Below are 19,511 nucleotides of genomic sequence, written 5' to 3' on the forward strand. Positions count from 1 at the left end.
CTGCTCTTGATATACATTAGTGACCTAAACTTTTGTGTAAAAGGTGCAATTTCAAAATTTGTGGATGACCTGAAACTTGGAAGCATTGTAAAGTGTCATGATATTAGTACAAAACTTCAGGAGGACTTAGACTTGCTGGTGCAATAGGTGGACAAATGGCAGATGAAATTGAATGTAGGGATGTGTGAAGTGATTCATTTTGTTAGGAAGAATGGGGAGAGGCAATATAAAGTAAGGGTACAATTCGAAAGGAGTGCAGGAGCAGAGGGACAGGGGTATATGAAAGTAGTAGGGCAGGTTGAGGGTGTGGTTTTAAAAAATATATTTGGGATGGTTGAGGAGACTTGTTAGAGGTATTCAAAATCTTGAGGGATCTGGACAGAGTAGAGAAGACTCCAGACCCACGGCAATGTGGTTGACTCTTAAATGCCCTCTGAACAAGGGCAATTAGGGATGGCCAATAAATGCTAGCGCAGCCAACGATGCCCAACAATCCTGTGAGTAAATGAAAAAAAAATCAGTTGTGCATCTGTCCTTTAGGTTGTTTCCACTTGGAGCCAAATATACAAAACAAGCAAGGTGGATTTTAGTCCTGACTTTTTGCTCCTCTTTCCACTCACCCCCCCCATGAACCACCCAACTAAACATGTGAGTTAATGACTTTTTAAAATTCCCTATTATGGTAAATACATACATGTATTGGAGACTTAAACAGCAAAGTAAATAATTAAAATATGTATGGAGAGATTTGTATCAAAAATGTATTGCTCTTCTAATAAAATGTAATTGCGAAAAAGTGTGCAAACCATCACACACAGTCCAGCTGAACTGGCTTCATGTTACTTTGATGCACCTTGACCATTAATTGATAGTTTAGGGTATGAACTTGTGTATAGTTTACTTTTGGAAGACTTTGTGAAGATGACATGAAAAGGTAAGATTACAAAAATTAATGTAACAACCATGCACTATAGACCTGACCTTTAAATTTTCTATTTTATGTATTCTAATAATCTGAGCACAGAACAAAAATGAAAACAGTAAGAATAAATATTACATTCATAATAGGTATTCAAGTGCAGAAAGAAAATAAATTAAGAAAAGAAATTGGAGGAACAAGGTATTAAAGATAGAAGTTTTATGCTGTTTTAAATTGTAAGATATTTTGAAAACTTTCAAAAACTTGTTTTAAAATTATTTCTGAGAATTTTTGAATTGCTGATCTATAACCAGTTGTTTTGCCATATCCACAGTTTTTCAATAATAATCCAAGGAGACCTTGATATTTTTTAAATGAGATGTAATGCTGCCATAAAATCTGGTACAGGAGATGTCTTTTTTTTACATGCAACAATATGTTGTGAAATGAGCAGAAAATATTGTTTTAAATTCCAATTGTTTTAAGTTTTGTTGGGTAATTGCAGATCCTGATGTGATCCAGGATGCTAAAAGTGGAAGCACAGTAAGACCTCTGTGTTTAGTGTTGATGAGGTCAAGTGACTGAGGCAAGGCAATTAGTGCAATAGCGGTAATCTACTGAATCTTGGTATGCTTTGAAAATATGAGCATGTTTCCTCCATATAATAATTGTAATCAAAGACAAAATTTCAATATTATACCAGCTTTTTTATTGGTAGATTACCCACTTTGGAAACCTTCTGCATTGTGCAATTGGAATGCTAATCTCTGCTCAATATTGGACATTTAACTAGATCCAATATTGATATAGTAGGATTTTGTGCACCAAAAGGAAAATAGCTCTTATTTTCAGTACATTCTAAGAGGTATTGTGATGGAGAAAATGTTACAATTTCCATCACTTTGATGATTTTCAGCATCTGGAATCTAAAGTATTTTTGCAATTCTTGCTTTCTTCATTTTGAAAACTAGATGTGTTTTTCCAGGAATAGATATCTAAAGATCTTAATTTCAAACAAGGAAATGGATACTTCATTCATTGTTTCTGTACTGCTTTGTGGTTGGGAGTGAGAAACTTTAATGTACAAATATCAGAAATTATTTATATTATTGATGGTTTCAGCATGCTATTAAGGAGTTTGTTTACAAATTCAGAACTTTTAACTTCTTTCCCTAATCCAACAAGGTTTTACTTTGTGTCAGTGGAGTTTGAAGCCAGCTTCCACTAGCCTTATCATGCTTTTATTTGTGTATCTATTACTTTCAAAGATTACTGCCACTTATACTTTTAGTCTTTCTCCACAGCTAGCTAATGGATCACATGCTGCCTACTTTCAACTGTTGAACCTGTTTGCATATGGAACATACCCTGACTATTTAGGTAAGGAAGTGGTATTTATTCTGTCTGTTCTACTATTGCTACAAGATATGACAATTGAAATTGCAGCGCAAAAGAAGGTAATTATGTGCCAATGCTAGCTCTTCATCTGGAGCTATCTGTTCGATTCCATTTTCTTTTATTCCTTTTGAAATTCTTATCCATTTCTTCTTTAAGATGTCATGGTTTTGTGCGCAAGCGTGTTTTAATTCTATGTTCTATGTTCTAATAACCCTCAGTGTAGTGTTGCGGACCGTAATGGGAGGACTGCACTGTTAATTCTAGCCCTACTTCTCCACAGATCATAACAATAGTTTAAATGTTTAATTCATCCACAAAACTGGTCAGTTGTTACCCTTTGATACTGTTATTCCCAGCATAAAAAGACTAACTAGGCTTCTTTCAGTAAACACACACATAATTGATTTATTATAAAACAAACTACTTCTTTAAAAAAAAAGTTAATTAACTGGTTAGCATATAAGTTGTAGTTTAGAAGTGTAATGATTTTCCCCTTGCTTAAAAAAACACATATTCGAACCCCCATACACTCACGCACAAACACAAAACAAGACAAAATAAGCACAGTCCTCTGCAGAGGCTAGAGGCTGGGAACATTTCTTTTTAAAAGGATAAAATTTGAAAAGATCTTGACACTGTTGATCTAACAGAATTCTGGTCACAGTAGATCTGGAAGTTCCTTCAGATGGATTTGTTGGTGAAACTGTCCTTGGTGACACTTACTTATCACAACTTTCCAGACTTTCAAAATAAAATGGAGTTATCCTGATGAGATGTTTCTGAGGAAATTTTAACACAAAAGTGGGGCAGAGAGAGAGGGAAAGAGAGAGTCTTTTCCTTGCAACTTGTTTCAAAGGCGTGCGCGCACACATTCGCTCTCCCTAAGAGTTTTAAAGACTAAGATGTTCAAAGAATACTTCTCTTAGGCCAGATGTTTTTAACCAATCAGCAAGAGTCTTTTGCCTGGTAACAGCAGTTCTTTGTTAACTTAGATATGCAAAGTATCTCTTCCCTAAGCAGGTATTCCCCGTTGAACATCTATCTTGACCAGTGGTTTCTGAAAGAATGGCATACTCACAGCTCGGAATTAATATTACAAACTTCTAAAAATAACTCAGTGTCCAAAATTCAATGTCCTTCAGCTTTTTTCAAAAACTGGTCCCTCACAGAAGTGAAAGAAAATCAGCATTTCCATAATTTCCATCTTTTAAATTTGGCAACCAGTGGAAATAATTTTTTGCTCTCTGAAAGCCTTTCATTTTTGTAAACTAATTGATTTTCAAAAGTTCCAATCTTTTGAGCTTTCTTCATAATTGTAACTCCTCACTCCTGGTACTGTTCTAGTAAATCATTGTACTCTTTTCATGAATATAATGGCCTTCCTATAACTGAGTGCTATGTTCCGACCAGTGTCTTGTACAAATTCAGTGTTGCTCTTTTTAAAAATGATTTAATGTCCCCCTTTTTATATAGCCAACCATCTCATTTGCCATATGGCAAATCTATCTGCACCACAAGTTTGCACTTTTCTCCTCCATTCTTTAAGTGTCTTGTGATCAAGCATATGCTTCCTTGTACTTTTTTTTCACCCAACTGTACTACAGAATCAGCTGAAGATGACTGAATAAAGGATGTTGCTCTGAGGAACTCCTAAAACAACTTTATGAAGCTATTATCAGCCTCTGGAAATTACAGCCACCTTCCTGCATGTGAAATATGACTCCAAACAGTAATTGGCTTTCCCATTGATAGGGCTCCTTATTGTCATACTCAGTCAAACACAGCCTTGATGTTAAGGCCTACTACACCACTTGCCCACGCTTCCTTTCCTTTTGTGTTCAACTTTTTTCACCAATCCTGGATGAAAGTTATGATGTGATCTGGAGCTGACTTATTTGGACAGAACCTGAACTCTGCTAGTGATCAGGTTATTGTTGAATAGGTACTACATCCTCAGTTTATGCTGGACAGATGTCTATTATTGGGTAAGTGGCACTGATCATTAGTGGCAATTGCAATGGCGCTGCTTAAATTATATCAGACGAGCTGGCTGTTTCAGGCAGTTCAAGTAACTGCGTGCTGTGCAGTTACCTGAAATTGGAGTTTATTGGTAATATGACAATTTATAGTACCATTTGCTCCAGATTTGGGGCAACTTTCCATCCACACCAGTCAGTTGAACTGCCTCTTAAATGGTTCAGGGCTTTAATCTCAGCAAATTTGGCATTCATCATTGTACTGAATGCTGCCTCCTTTATTGCTGTTAGTATAAATTTTAATATTTGCTCTTGTGCAATGAGGTTATGTGGCAGTTTGATGGATCTACAGTCCACTGCATATAGTGGGAAAATTGCATTAGTATGAATATGTCCAGTATATGTGGTGGGGACTGTATTGATGACTCCATCATTTTGGCGATTGGGTTACATCTAAGCAAATGTTAATTGGATGAATTAGACTTATCCTGTTCTTTCCTGGATATAACAAAACCTGGGAAGTTTTCCACGTTGTTGGACAGATGGCTATAGCTCTGAAGAAGTCATACGGACTTGAATTTTAACCGTTTCTCTCTGCACAGATGCTGCCAGATCTGCTGAGTTTTTCCAGCATTTTCTGTTTTTATTTCAGATTTCCATCATCTGCAGTACTTTGCTTTTATCCATGGCTATAACATTGTTCCATATGACCAGCTTGGCCAGAGTTGCAGCTTTGTCTAGTGTACAGGTCTTCAGCATTACAGCAAGGAAATATAGTGGATCCCATAGGTTTTAGTGTAGCCAGTCCACTCTTTAATGCAACACTTTTTAATGTCACATGAAATAAACCATATAGGCTGGACCATATCATCTATGATGGTATGGGCTTCAGGGGGGATGTGGTGGTGAATGAAAGGTCACGTTGGTTTATCCATTGGGCACTTTTGACTGAAATTTCTTGTCTTATCTCTTGCGCTACTGCTGCATTCCACCTTGGTTGAGAATCGGAATGTTCTTGAGGCTGCCTCTTCCCATTAGTTGGCTGACTTCCCACCAACATTCTTGACTGATTGTTGTAGGACAACAGAGATTTATTCTGATCCAATAGTTATTGAGACCTTGTATCTTTAGCATTGTGGAACTGCAAGTCTCTGTCACCAGCATGCTGCTTTTGATGTAGGTAACCATCACCAGGTGGGTATCTCGTTCTATGATATACCAGCTGATGCTGCTGGCACACCTTTCTATACTACCCATTGAACTAGTGTTCATTTTGATGGCAATAGAAGAGTGAGAGGTATATATCAAGTCATAGTTTACAGATTTTTGCTTCTATACCAAAGCACATGACCTTAAATTTGAATTAGGCAGTTCAGGAATGATCAGGAGGCACTTTCATCCAAAGAATAGTTGAAATCTGGAACTACCTCCCCAAAAAGCTGTTGAGGCCAGGTCAAGTAGAAATTTCAAAATTGAGATTGATTGTTTTTATCTTCATCGGTGAAGGTATTAAGGAATATAGAATCAAGCTGAATAAGTAGAGTTGACGTACAGATCAGCCATGAACTAATTGAATGGCAAACAGGCTTGAGGGGATAAAGGTCCTACTAGAGTCATGCTTATGATGAGCCATGGTGCCCCAGTTTTGAACTACGAGATTGATCCATTGTTTGTCCCAGTTAACCAGGCAGTAGTGCCCTGTAACACAATGGAAAGTATTATGGCCAGCTTTACCTGAGAGAGAGAGAGGGGTAGGTTGCTGAATATCAGGTCAAGTAAGGTTGTTGCATCGCTGCATGTTGCAAGCTTAGTCTGGCAGCTCTGTCCTTCAGGATGTACAGATTATTGTCAGTGGTAGTGCTCCCGAGCTGCTAAGTGCCCATTCAGAATACATTCTGTCCCTTCCAAGATTGCTATTTTAGTAGTTCCCCCTTCACTACATTTAATCATCTCATCTGCTCTCAATCAAATCCCTTCAATATACCAGACAATACGCAACAGTTCTGGCAGCATCTGTGGAGATAGAAATGGTTTACGTTCCAGATCATTGACTTTTTGTCAGACCTGGAAAAAGTTAGAGGCGTGACAGGTTTTAAGTAAATTAAGGGAAAGAAAAGGAGAGGGACAGGGAAGGTCTGCCCTAAGTTGGAAGGCAGGAGAGATTAAATAACTAAAGGAGTAATGGAGTATGAATTAGAAATTCCTGTTCAAATGTTCCCCTGCCTCAGCTTCACCCGAAAACAAATGTGTATATATATTACAGTGATATTTCTGTTATCCAGCACTCTACCAACTGGAATTCTGGGGTCGGCTCTGTCAAGTCTGTTTTTTGATGGAAGATGTCAAACTCAATGGTAATACTTGAGTGGGCTGACAAGTGGCAAGTAACATTCGTGCCACACAAGTGCCAGGTATTGACCATCTTCAACAAGAGAGAATCTAATCATCGCCTCTTGACATTCAATGGCATTACCATCGCTGAATCCCCATCAACATCCTGGGGGTTACCATTAACCAGAAACTGAACTGGACTAGCCATGTAAATATTGTGGCAAAAGAACAGGTCAGAGGCTAGGAATTCTGCAGTGAATAACTTGCCTCCTGACTCCCCAAAGCATGTCCACCCATCTACAAGGCACAAGTCAGGAGTGCGATGGAATACCCACCATTTGCCTGGATGAGTGCAACTCCAACAACACTCAAGAAGCTTGACGCCATCCAGGACAAAGCAGCCCGCTTGATTGGCACCCTATCCACAAACATTCACTCCCTCCACCACTGAAGTACAGTGGCAACAGTGTGTACCATCTACAAGATGCACTGCAGGGACTCACCAAGGCTTCTTAGGCAACACCTTCCAAACCCACGACCACTACCGTCTAGAAGGACAAGGGCAACAGATGCATGGGAACACCACCACCTGGAAGTTCCCCTCCAAACCACTCACCATCCTGATTTGGAACTATATCGACGTTTCTTCACTGTCACTGGGTCAAAGTCCTGGAACTCCCCCCTCAGCACAGTAGGTGTACCTACATCACAGGGACTGCAGTAGTTCAAGAGGGCAGCTCATCACCACCTCCTCGAGGGCAATTAGGGATGGGCAATAAATGCTGGCCTAGCCAGTGACACCCACATCCCATAAATGAATTTTTTAGAAGTTATCAGCGGCCTGTATTCACTCGGGGTGGTGAATCTATGGAATTCTGTATCACAGAAGGCTGTGAAGGCCAAGTCACTGACTATATTTAAGAAGGAAATAGATTTCTGGACTCTAAAGGCATCAATGGATATGGGGAGAGTGCAGGAGTATGGCATTAAGAGAAAGGATTAGCCATGATTATATTGAATGGTGGAACAGGCTCGAAGGGCCAAATTACCTATTCCTGTTCCTATTTTCTATGTTTCTATGCTCCAGTCTCAGCCTCCCACTGCTCTGCAGCAAGATCTGCCCTTGGCACTGCTCACTCATTCGCATGGACCTGCACCTTTTGTGGGACTTCAACACCCCCGTGATTATCCTGGAGCTTTCTCATTGGACAAAAACGTGGAACTCACCTTTCATCTCAGTTAACTGGCATGTTTGATTAACTGGCACCTCCCATTCCCAGAGCTTGCTATTTACCAGAGATTTTCATGTATCTTTATTAAACTATTACTGATTTTGCTACTTGAAACAATCCTGTCATTTTCCCTATTTAGCTGTTAGAGGGATGATTGCCAGTGTCCTGTAGCAAGTCCAATTATTTTATTTGGAGTTGATATTGTTTTCTAACCTGAAATTATTTAGATCTGCCTGATAGTGGAAAAGCATTATCGATTGCATTGTTGAGCAGTAAAGGGCTTTGATGGGTTTGGTGACAGCATAAAAACATGGCTTAGCGTTATCACATAAACGTCTTTAAGAAAGTTACTCAAGTGATGATTGTAAAAAGAGTTGCTCATTCTTTTAAAAGAAAAGGCATCCTTGATTTATTGTCAATTCTCCATTCTGAATTGTCTGCTGATTATGGTTGGATTCAATGTTACATTTCTACTTATTAAATTCTCCACAAGCATCCAACACACACATCTTTACCAATAAAGTTCTTATGTTGGCGGAGTAAATTTAACAAAATTCTTCTTGGATACATAGCCATAATTGCAGTAAAAACAGAAAATACTGCAAATACTCTACAAGGTTAGCAGCATCTTTCACGAGAGAAACAGAGTTGACAATTCAAATCCTTTCGGTTCTCAGTTCTGAGGATAGGTTATCAACCTGAAATGTTAACTCTGTTTCCCTCTCCACATATGCTGCCAGATCTGCTAGCATTCCCAGCATTTTCTATTTTTATTTCAGATTTCCAGCATCTGCAGTATTTTGCTTTTTCTATTCCTATTTACTGGTTCAAATTCACAGCCACAAGTTTATCTCTTTTTGGTACCAGGTTTGTTCAGGTGGGGCTTCAAGGATTTCAGAAATCCTGTAACTGCCAAAACAGTCCACAAATTTGAATCCCTCCCTCCATTCTTCTAACTATATCTTCAGCTAACTAACCTTCCATTACCCCTTTGTCATCAAGCATGGTCCAGCTATTATCCTGAAAATACTAACCTTAAGTACTTATTTAAGAACAGAAGATGCTGGAAAGTACTTAGCATGTCAGGCAGCATCTGTGGAGAGAGAAACAGATTTAATGTTTCATGTCAATGACATTCCATCAGAATCAGCCTTAAGTTATTTAATATTCTTTTTAATTCCTCATTCCCATGCAGGATATCTCCCAATCCCTACCAACATTGCTTGTTTCCATATGGATTATGATATCAGACTACTCACCTCACCCTCTCCAAAGTTTGTCTATGCTTTCCTGGATGCCAGAGGAATTGGCTAGCTTCAGCCCATTGAGCGCTCATCCTGATTATCAACTGCCTCCTGCACACAGTTTTTAGATTCCGCTCCCTATCTTCACATTCTCCCAGCCCTTGGTTTTCTCTCTTGCCGAAGTTCACCTGTGCTATAGAATGTCTGATGTAAAATTTCTTCCTCAGATTGTGAATTATATAATGTATTAAACCAAGTTAAACAGCCTACGGTAGTAACTCATGATAAATTAGTGAAAATTCATTAATTCTGTTATGCATACATATTGCACTTCATGGTGCAATATGTATGCATAACCTTTATAAATAACCTGTATATTTATCTTTGAAAATACTCTTACGCATGTAATTCATAATTTTACCCTTTGTCAAAGTAAATCCAGAGTGGTTGGGGAAAATAGTAATCTATTTGTAGATTATTATCCATCACCATTCACGATTTACTAAGAGTGACCTCTAAAGCTAAACCAATTTTAAGGAACAAGAAAATTAAGGAGAATTCTCAGCAAGCATCCTGTCTTTAATTCGTGTCTAAGCTTGAGTAGAAGTCAACAGGTTCTATTTCTGTCGGTCATGGTGATCCTTGAACCTAAAGCAATTTCAGTATGTAAATTGAGGAATGGGAGGGTTTGGAAAAATTCTCAGCATGTATCCATTGCTTAAATTTGATTTTTAAAGAAGTTTATTGTTAAAGGCATGGTTCAAAGCCAACTACCAATATAATTTGAACAGTAAAAGAAACAGTCTTACTTTATCGCAAGAGCTCTCCTCCAAGGCTTGTCGGTACTTTTAAGATAGGTCATATTTTCAGGATTTTACACTGGCTTTATATATGTTAATTTCAAAATGACCCTTTTTTACTTTCTATTGGATATTCACCATCATAATATTTTTGTCTCTAGTTTTATTTTGGAATTTGGCCAATTTTGAGTTTCAAATAAATTTAGGGAAGACTAGTTTAGACTCCCCAAAGCCTGTCCACGTCTACAAGGTGCAAGTCAAGAGTGTGATGGAATAATCTCCACTTGCCTGGATGAGTGCAGCTCCAACAGCTCAGGAAGCTCGATACCATCCAGGACAAAGCAGCCTGCTTGATTGCCACCCCATCCAACACCTTAAACATTGGTTCCCTTCACCATTGATGCACAGTGGCAGCAGTGTGTACCATCTACAAGATGCACTGCAACAACTCACCAAGGCTCCTTCAGTAGCACCTCCCATTCCCGGAGCAAATCCACAACCTCTATCACCAAGAAGGACAAGGGCAGCAGATGTATGGAAATTCACCACCTGCAAGTTTCCCTCCACATAGCCCCATACATGGCTAATTCATCTCTTGCCAACTGTATAGTAAATACCAAAGTATTTGTTTCATTTGTCAAATATAATAGGCATCACATCCTAATGATTGATAATACATGTAAGAACATAGTTAGAGTTGTGAAGCCATAGTTATATTAGTATGAAAATATCTGTCTGAAGTTGAACATTGCACAGTATAGCTCTGTTCCAAAAGGAGAAAGTTTGTTTTACATTGATATGAAAATAAATTGCAATACTATAATCTTGTAGATATTAGGATACTTTAGATATTGCACTTACTGCTGAAATAAGAGTGTTACATCTTTGAAGAGACATCATCTAAACTTGCTGCTGGTTATGTTAAGGCACCTACTCAGCATACAACTAGAATAATCACAGTTCAGTAACAAAAGTAAGAAGTGAGAAAATGTACCCTTAGAAGACACTAGGCTATACTTTTTTAGCTTAACCTTTTGTCCTGCCTTTATCTATTGATGTCTGTGGCCTAATTAATGCTTCATATTTCAAAAGAATTCTCGCATTTCCCCATTGCTAAAGCTACTTCGAAGAAAATAGTTTCCTCTTTTGTACATGGCTCATCAACTTAACTCTATACAAAGCTCAAGTAGCCCAAATCTGTACAAGAGTTGAATATTGTTCCCAGGCTTTACTAGCATCATGAATGGCTTGATAGGCTATAAGAAATTTTCTCTTGAGTTTGGAATGGGAAAATTGCAAATTTAATCCCATTATTTATCACCTACTCTACTATTCCAATGCTCCCTCACTGACATCTCCTCATCCACCCTCCCTAAGCTTGAATTTACCCAGAAGTCTATTACTCGTATCTTACCTGACACTCAGTTCCGTTCACCCATAAACTCCTTGCCCACTGACCTACATGGGCTCCCAAGGCCTCAATTTTAAAATTTGCTTTTTTTAAAATTCAAATCCTTCCATGTTTTCACCCTTCCCTATCTTTGTAGCCTCCAATAGCCCTGCATGCCTCCAAGAGTTCTGCATTCCTCCAATTCTGGCCACTTGTGCATCCTTAATTTTCTTTTGCTCCATGGCTTCTGGAATCCCCTCCTTTAAACCTCACTAACTTACTAATCTTCTGCTTTAAAGTCTTCTTTAAAACCTATCCTTTTGATCAAGTTTTTGATCACCTGTCCGGTTATCTCCTTATGTCGCTTGGTATTAGATTTTGACTGACTGACTGGTATTAGATTTTGTGGAGTGCCTTGGAACATTTAACCATGTTAAAGGTGCTATGCAAATGCATTATTTAAGAAAAGGAGAGATAAACCAGGTAGTTGCTGACCTGACAGCCCAACATCAGTTGTGGGGGAAGTGACTGGAAACAGGGACAGAATGGTTGATCAGAGTCAGTCTGCATGGATTTGTGCAGAGTAATCTAGTTCAATCTAATCTTGTTCAAATTTCTAAGGGAGTCACCAACATGATAGATAAGGGGGTGTCCATGCCAACTCTATACATGGACTTCCAGAAGGTGTTTAATAAGATTCTGTATAAGGCTTTTTTTTTTTAAACAAAAAACAAAAATGCATTTAATTGGAGCCAACCTGTGGCAAGGCATGGAAATTGGTCGAGGGAGTAGAGATAAAGGAAGCATACTTTTTTATGGGATCTGACAAGTGGTGTTCCCCCAATATACTTAGGCCACAGTTTTTCAGCATGTATGTCAGTGACTTGGATGCAGCTAAAAGCTAGTGTACAGGTACAAAAATGATCAAAAAGCCTAATGATGCTTTGGATTTTATCTGGTGGTAGAAATTTACACGTGAGCAAGTGGTGCATCAGTTGTACAGAGCCTGCTTGTAGTGCTGTATTCAGTTTTGAGCATCACACCTCAGGAAGGATATATTGGCCTTGGAGAAGTTGCGGGACTAATTTGCATAAGTGACGCTGGAACTGAAAAAGCATAAATTATGATGACTGGTTCCATAAACTTAGCTTATATTGGCGTTATTATAGCAGGTTGAGGAGTGATCTAATTGAGGTGTTTAAAAGACAATGTTCCTGTAAGGTAATTACAAGGAAACTATTTTAGGATTTTAACATGGGTGATTGGGTGCTGTCTGGGGAAATTAAATGGCCAAAAGTTTAAAGCATGCTGGATTTTACTGAGACAGGGATAAGGGACCAACAGCCAACCTGCTCCCAGGAGGCAGGTAAACATTTTAAATATATTAAAGGGATGGAAGCCTTGGATTTAATCTGCTTTGCAGGTTTAATTGTGGCCAACCAGGCCTTGGGGAAACCCAGCAGCTGCAGCAAAGCAAGAACAGCTAGCTCCCAGCACATCCAAGTAAAAACCCACCTCTTGTCTTCTGATGGGGGAATTCAGAATAAGGGGGCATAGTTTTAAAATCAGAGCTGGGTCATTCTGGAGTGAACTAAAGAACCATTTTTTTTACACGAGGTTAGTAGAAATCTAAACTTTATTTCTGCAAAAGGCTGCTGATGCTGGGACAATTGAAATTTCGAAGACTATGATGGATAGATTTTTGTTAAGCTGGATAAGTGGGGTTGAGGTATAGATCAGCCTAGATTCAAAGACTTCTCATGTCCCTATTTTCCTAATAAGTACACTTTTTTGTTTTTTTTTCTCTTGCTGTTCCTTTTTTTCCCTCTCTCCACTATCTTTCTTACCCTTCTGTCTGCCTGTTTTCCTGTCTTAAAATTGGAGCTTTTACACTTGTCTTTTTTTGTAACCTGTTTTCAAAATCAAGAATCTTTATTTCTCCTACTGTTTTAAAACCTAAGTTTTGTGTTTCCTCCTTGCTGCTTTAAGATTTGCCTAGTAATCTGTTCTTTTTTCAAGCTTGATAGCGTCCTGCACCGTAGACCTTAGGTCAACTAGAATTAATTAATCCAGATATGCTGATTGGAACATGCTTTTAGAAGTTTCAAAATTTGAGGAGTTGGGTGCCTTCCAAATGTTTGGACTGGAACATCTTCAGGAATGACTTTGACCCATGTGGAATTTTCTATTTGGTAAGTATCCTCTCTCTGCAAGTGATGCTTTCAGCAATAGCTTAACCAATCCAAACATTGGTGTACAATAACTGAGCAATAACTGATTGTACTTAATTTCTCTAATATTATTTGCTTAGCATGTATGATCTACTCATGTTGACATACCATATTATTGCCTCTAATATGTATTCATTCTCTTCACAGATGAACCTGGACCTTCAAGAAGTTAAAAGTACATAGCATAACCCACAGATACACAGGTCACATATACATAAACAGCAAAACTTTACCATGCAACAGCATCAAACATAAGACTTCTGTGCCTCAAAGTGGAGAATCACCACCACATGATCCTTCACTAAGTTCTGAAGATGCATTATCATTTGGTTGAAAATGAATTGAAGAAGCCAACGAAAAGGCACAAGTACTCTTTTTATTAGCACTTTAGTACAGAACGGAGGTTGGAGTAATACAAACCAGGAAGCGATTTGTGATTGGTGTATGCTATCAGATTGACAAGTATCTTTTATTCCCAAATGTAAAAAAAATCTTGGCGGTACTTTTACTGCTTTCTACATTTTCTTGAAAATAGAGGAGCCTGCAAGTCATCTTCAGCATTTCTCAGGTGAATGATGCAACAGAAGCTGCTTGCAGGAAATTATTATAAACCATCAAAAGCCTGGAAATTCATCAGCAGTGTGACTTTATCTCCAGTTGATTTGCTGAAGGTTGTGAATCAAGAAACCCTTACATAATACACCAGCTCAATACACAACTCTCAAAAGAGCTGTTGAAGACCTTCAATCTCCAAATGCAGGCTTATTTGTTCAATTTAGGTAGGATATTAAAGTCCATGGATAATCTCCTTAGGTTGTTGGCCTTTATGCTCCCACATCACATTCCTTCTCGTGAGAGGTTAATGGCTGCAGTAATTTCTGATCTGAGCTCATTAGATGTGGAAGATGGGTTTCCTGGCATTTGCTGGAGATGCAGTCTGGCAGTAGTAGGGATAAGCCCTGACTGTGCAAAAATTTAGTTAAAGCGTCAAATTTACACCCCTGGCAATATGTGAATACTCTATTGTGCCTCAACAGTATAATTGGATCATGCACCCAGGATCCCTGCAGTAGTAGCTAAAGCTGTGTTTCCCTCATTCTGCAAATCTAGTGGGCTGACAATTTATGCTGCTAGAACTGGGCAGCAGAGTGGAAAGCAACAGTGTTGAATATCCACTAGTTGCTGTCCACTCAGCAAAAAATAGGGAGGGGGCAGGAGAGAGGAAACCTAACTTTTAATGTCCTGTTTATGGTGTAAAAGGCATAAATTTAAATGCTGGGCAAAATTGTGAGGTGAGAGAGATGGAAATGAAGAAAATGTCTTTCCCATTTATACAAAATTACTGCAAATGTAATTAAGCAGACAAGAAGCATTGAGACATCCTGAGGACATAATTGAAGTATTACTTACAATCTATGCCTTTTTAATTCAAATTATTTGATTCAGTTGCCCCTGCATGCAGCAAGACCTGGACGACATCCAAACTTGGGCTAATAAGTGGTGAATAACATTTGGGACATCGCCCACAAAAGAGATCTAACCGCCTCCCTTGACATTCAGTAGCAATATCATTGCTATATCCCACATATTCAATATCCTGGGGGCCACCACTGACCAGAAACTTCGCTGGGCTTGCCACTTAAGTCCTATGGCTGTAAGAGCAGGTCAGAAGTTGGGTATTCTGCAGGGGCTCACTCACTCCTGAAGCCTTTCCGCTATCTACAAGTTGCAAGTCAGCAGTGTAATGGAATATTCTCCACTTGTCTGATTGCAACTCCAACAATACTCAACAAGCTTGACATCATTTAGGACAAAGCAGTCTGGTTTATTGACACCCTACACTATCTTAAACATTTACTCACTCCACAACCATGGCTGCAGTGTGTACCAATGTTCACTCTAAGCTGTGTGGTTTCGCAAAAGGACAAATAGGTTCTACACCAGTAGCTGCCCCTTTAAGATGTGTGGCTGCTTAGCTATCTTAAAGAGACCACATTGTTTCAAACAGGCTGCACACAGCAAAATGAAATTAGAGGGAACATTGGTGTGTACCATCTACAAGATGCATTGCAGCGAATCATCAAGGCTTCTTTGACAGCACCTTCCAAAACCGTGACCTCTACCATCTAGAAGAACCAAGGACAGCAGGTGCATGGGAGGATCACCACGTGCAAGTTCCCCTCAGTCCCGAAGCATCCTGACTAGGAAATATATCATCGTTTCTGGGTCAAAATCCTAAGTTCTCTTCCCAACAGCATTGTGGGTGTACTTTCACCACACAATCTGCAGTGCTTTAAGATGGTGGCTCCCCACCACCTTCGGTTAGCAGTGGACAATAAATGCTGGCCTTGCCAGCCATCCCACATCCCATGAACAAATAAGAAAAGCTATCAGACTTGAAATTTTTGCTTCAAACTTCCACATTGTTGCTTGCCTTGTTTATTTCAAATTATTGCAAACTTATTTCATTATAAGAAAACTAAATTATCTGAAGCAGACTTTTTATTTTTGAGATGTAACACCTTTTATTTATTACCCACCTCAACGGCAAAAGAGTTGTGCACATATTGTGGAATGACAATCGCATCATAGCCCACAAATCACCTCCATTTTCAATCTTTGGCGTGGTAGTCCAGTATCATAAGCGTAAGGCTATCATATTCTGAAATTTAAATGCAGGTTTGTTTCTTTTGACTTGATTTGTAGGGAAAAAGTGCATACTGTATAAATGTTGAAATCAGTTTGTTCTAAGTGCAAGTGACTGTCTCAAAGGTCAAACTGATATTTCTTGCCAATAAGAATATTGCACATTGCATATGATACTGCTTGTGAAAAGTGTTATCAGTTACATCATATTGTAAGAATAATTGTCAGTGTAAATACTTTATTTAAACTGCTTAACTTTACTTTTTAAAATATAGTGCATTATTGAGTTTATTTCAGTTATGAAAAAGCACTTGTTAACTCTCTCATGCTTAGGAATGTATTTGACATTTCCACACAAACTTGACGTTCATGCAAAAACCAAAATGTTCCCAAATCTTACAGGTCATGTTTATTTAAAAGCACGCCTGAACCAAGAATAGAATTCTAATTAGCTCTTCATGTTTACTTGATTCTACAAGTTGCTGGTGTAAACATAAATGCTCCTCCAATTGTCTTTCCTGTGTCCGTTTGTATAGTAGCATACTAAATGTAATTAATGCACTGTCAAAAGTTACCTAAAGGCAACGGGCTATTTTTAAGAGGAGTCTTGCTACTTTTAAAATAAAATAAATGTTTATGTTTAAATTGATTTGAAGAATTAAATGGACTTTCGGGGAATTTAAAGAAAGCATGATCTGAACATAACCTTCTTTGGAAAACTGGTTGTGCACTTAGCAGATTTGAGCTGTGTATGATTCTTGCTTTAATTAACTCTAAAGGTTCTTTCTAGAATTACATATTTTCTGTTGTTTAGCAAATAAGGGAAGTCTACCCGAATTAACATTAGCTCAGAAGAACAAGCTGAAACATCTCACCATAGTAAGCTTGGCTGCAAGAATGAAGGTACTTAAGATTTTGTTTGTGCATACATGCTAGGTGTCCAGGACGCATTGCCATGTAGTGATTTTTCTTTGTGTTCTGATTCAATTTAGTTTTGTAGCCAGCACATTTTTGTAGGAGCGCAATTGAACTTGTGTACATTGTTTACATAGGGATTAATTTTTCTTTATTTAACTTTAATAGCAACTATACTCTATAATTGGTACTGTTAATGCAATATAAAAGTGAATATCAACTACACAGAAACCCATAGCTAATTTAACGCAGTGCAGTAATATTTGAAATTATTGTTCCATCACTTTAGGGCTATGTGGGAGATCTTAGGTCTATTGTGAAATGCCTTAAAGCCATAAGCACCATTTTATAAGCAAATATTTCATAGACAACAGATGCATTCTTAGGTTTAGGAGATTATACAGTTTTCCTCTCTCCTCTCTCTCACACACTCTCTTTCACTCTCTCACATTCTCTCTCTCTCTCACGCTAGTACAGTTGAAATGTTTAATTTTTCATTTTTATTTAATTGTTATATGTACTGTTTCATTTTATCAAAATGAAGAATATTCCAGGGAACTAGGCGATGCTGTGGGGTGTACCCTACCCTTTTCACCTCTAGGATCTAGGTTTGTGTACAGGGCAAACTGATGGGATGAAAATCTCCCTGACTCCTATCTGTCTTGTCTCTACATAAAATGGATTGGCCAGTTTTAATCCAATTCCTAAAGGTTATGGACCAACAGCATAAAACTGCCCCAAATTGGCTATTAATTCAGAATATACTGGATGGTTGATTGGGGGAAAAATGTAAAACTGTTGCACTGTTACTTTTCTAACTTTGAAATAAGGCAGATTTGTTGGGAAATAGAGGGTGCTTTAGTTGGAGTGTTAACATCTAATCATACTGTTGATCCAGGAGTGTTTGATTCTTAAGCTGGCTGCCAATAATACATTTTGTTCCCTCAGCAGTAACATCCTTTGCAAATTTTATCTTAAAATTTGCAATATCTTTGTGGAATGCAGCACTAACATGAGGGTTTTGTTAAAAATTCCTAACATCCTAAGTAACTCTGTAGCGCTTTAAATTGACATCTAAAATCAGTGTTGTCTTTTGTCCACATTCATTTCTCCTTCTAAACTCAATTTCTCACTTGACTTCTGCTTTTGCAGTTCATACCTCTGCCAGCATTGTACTATCATTGCTGTTGCCTCCATAGTCTAATTGCTAAATAAGGATTATAGGAAAAATTAACTAACTGGAAGAAAAGATTTTACCAGACAAATGACCTATTTGAGAATCTATGTTCCAACGGTATGTTAAACTAGTGGTCTGAGAAGAGATAGCTTGTTTGACAACCTCATTCTATTGAATGCTTAACTGACGGTGCTATTACATGTTCGCGGCTCATGAGCTTATACTTTACATCAAGAGAATGTCTTTCAACTAATCTTTGTAAAGCTATGGTTAATGTATGATACTGAGTTTTATGTCTGTATGAGAACAATAACAATTTCATATTAGCTGGATATGTTGTAATCATTAATATTAATGAAAAAGTGAAACCAAAGTTTTTTTTTCTATTAGTTGTAATTTCAGTAAGATCTTTTAGGAATATTACATTGAAAGTAATGAATGGCATCTCAACAATTCTTTGTATTTTTATACTTGGTTCTGTATTGAAAAAAATAATTTCAGATTTGGGTCATCTTATAGGGATACCTATAAATCAGGAATCGTGTTTTTTTTTGGTCATTGCACTGAAGTTGTTAACCATTCTTTTATAACTTGGCAGTGCATTCCATATTCCATGCTCCTGAAAGACCTTGATATAAAAAACCTCAGAGAGTTGGAGGATTTAATTATTGAAGCAATTTATACTGATATAATACAAGGCAAACTTGATCAGCGAAATCAGCTTCTTGAAGTTGACTTTTGCATTGGCAGAGATCTCCAAAAGCAAGACATCAGCAACATTGTTAAAACTCTCCAGGAATGGTAATTGTGATTTTTTTTTTGTTTGTTCTTCTATTTAGTAATAATTATTATATAACAGGACAATATTAGGGGACAATCACAAAAATCCTTAGACTCTTAGTATCTTAATGAAACAAATTAATGGAAAACCTACTTGCATTCATGATGCTTATTTCATGTCTGTGCTGACATGAAGATAAGTACAGCAAGTTTTGGCCACCACATATAATGGTCCTAAAATAGGAACAGGAGTAGGCCATTCAACACATTGAGCCTGCTCCACCATTCTATGGGATAATGGCTGATCATCTACCTTAATGCCATTTTCCTGCACTTTCTCCATATCCCTTGATGTCATGAGTCTCCAGAAATCTATTGATTTCTGCCTTGAACATGCTCAATGACCAAGCTTCCATACCCCACTGAGGGTGAGAATTCAAAAGATTCGCCACCCACTGTGAAGAAATTCCTC

The 19,511-nt window shown here is 38.0% G+C and overlaps 1 protein-coding gene across 7 annotated transcripts in view; it reads left to right on the forward strand.

Annotated features, from left to right (window-relative positions):
* cops7a (COP9 constitutive photomorphogenic homolog subunit 7A) overlaps positions 1 to 19,511 on the forward strand; it is a 41,267-nt gene that overhangs the window by 10,885 nt on the left and 10,871 nt on the right. For 4 of the 7 annotated variants that reach the window (XM_041175514.1, XM_041175521.1, XM_041175529.1 and 1 more), the window contains 3 exons: positions 2,224 to 2,299; positions 16,982 to 17,070; positions 18,858 to 19,060. In XM_041175514.1, the coding sequence (XP_041031448.1) occupies positions 2,224 to 2,299; positions 16,982 to 17,070; positions 18,858 to 19,060 (368 nt within the window). Of the gene's footprint in view, positions 1 to 2,223; positions 2,300 to 3,921; positions 4,303 to 13,309; positions 13,483 to 13,668; positions 14,301 to 16,981; positions 17,071 to 18,857; positions 19,061 to 19,511 lie in introns of those variants that run through there. The other 3 variants (XM_041175548.1, XM_041175534.1, XM_041175539.1) reach the window with 3 other exon arrangements.

The sequence above is a fragment of the Carcharodon carcharias genome, chromosome 2 (assembly GCF_017639515.1).
Source record: "Carcharodon carcharias isolate sCarCar2 chromosome 2, sCarCar2.pri, whole genome shotgun sequence".
Taxonomy (NCBI): domain Eukaryota; kingdom Metazoa; phylum Chordata; class Chondrichthyes; order Lamniformes; family Lamnidae; genus Carcharodon; species Carcharodon carcharias.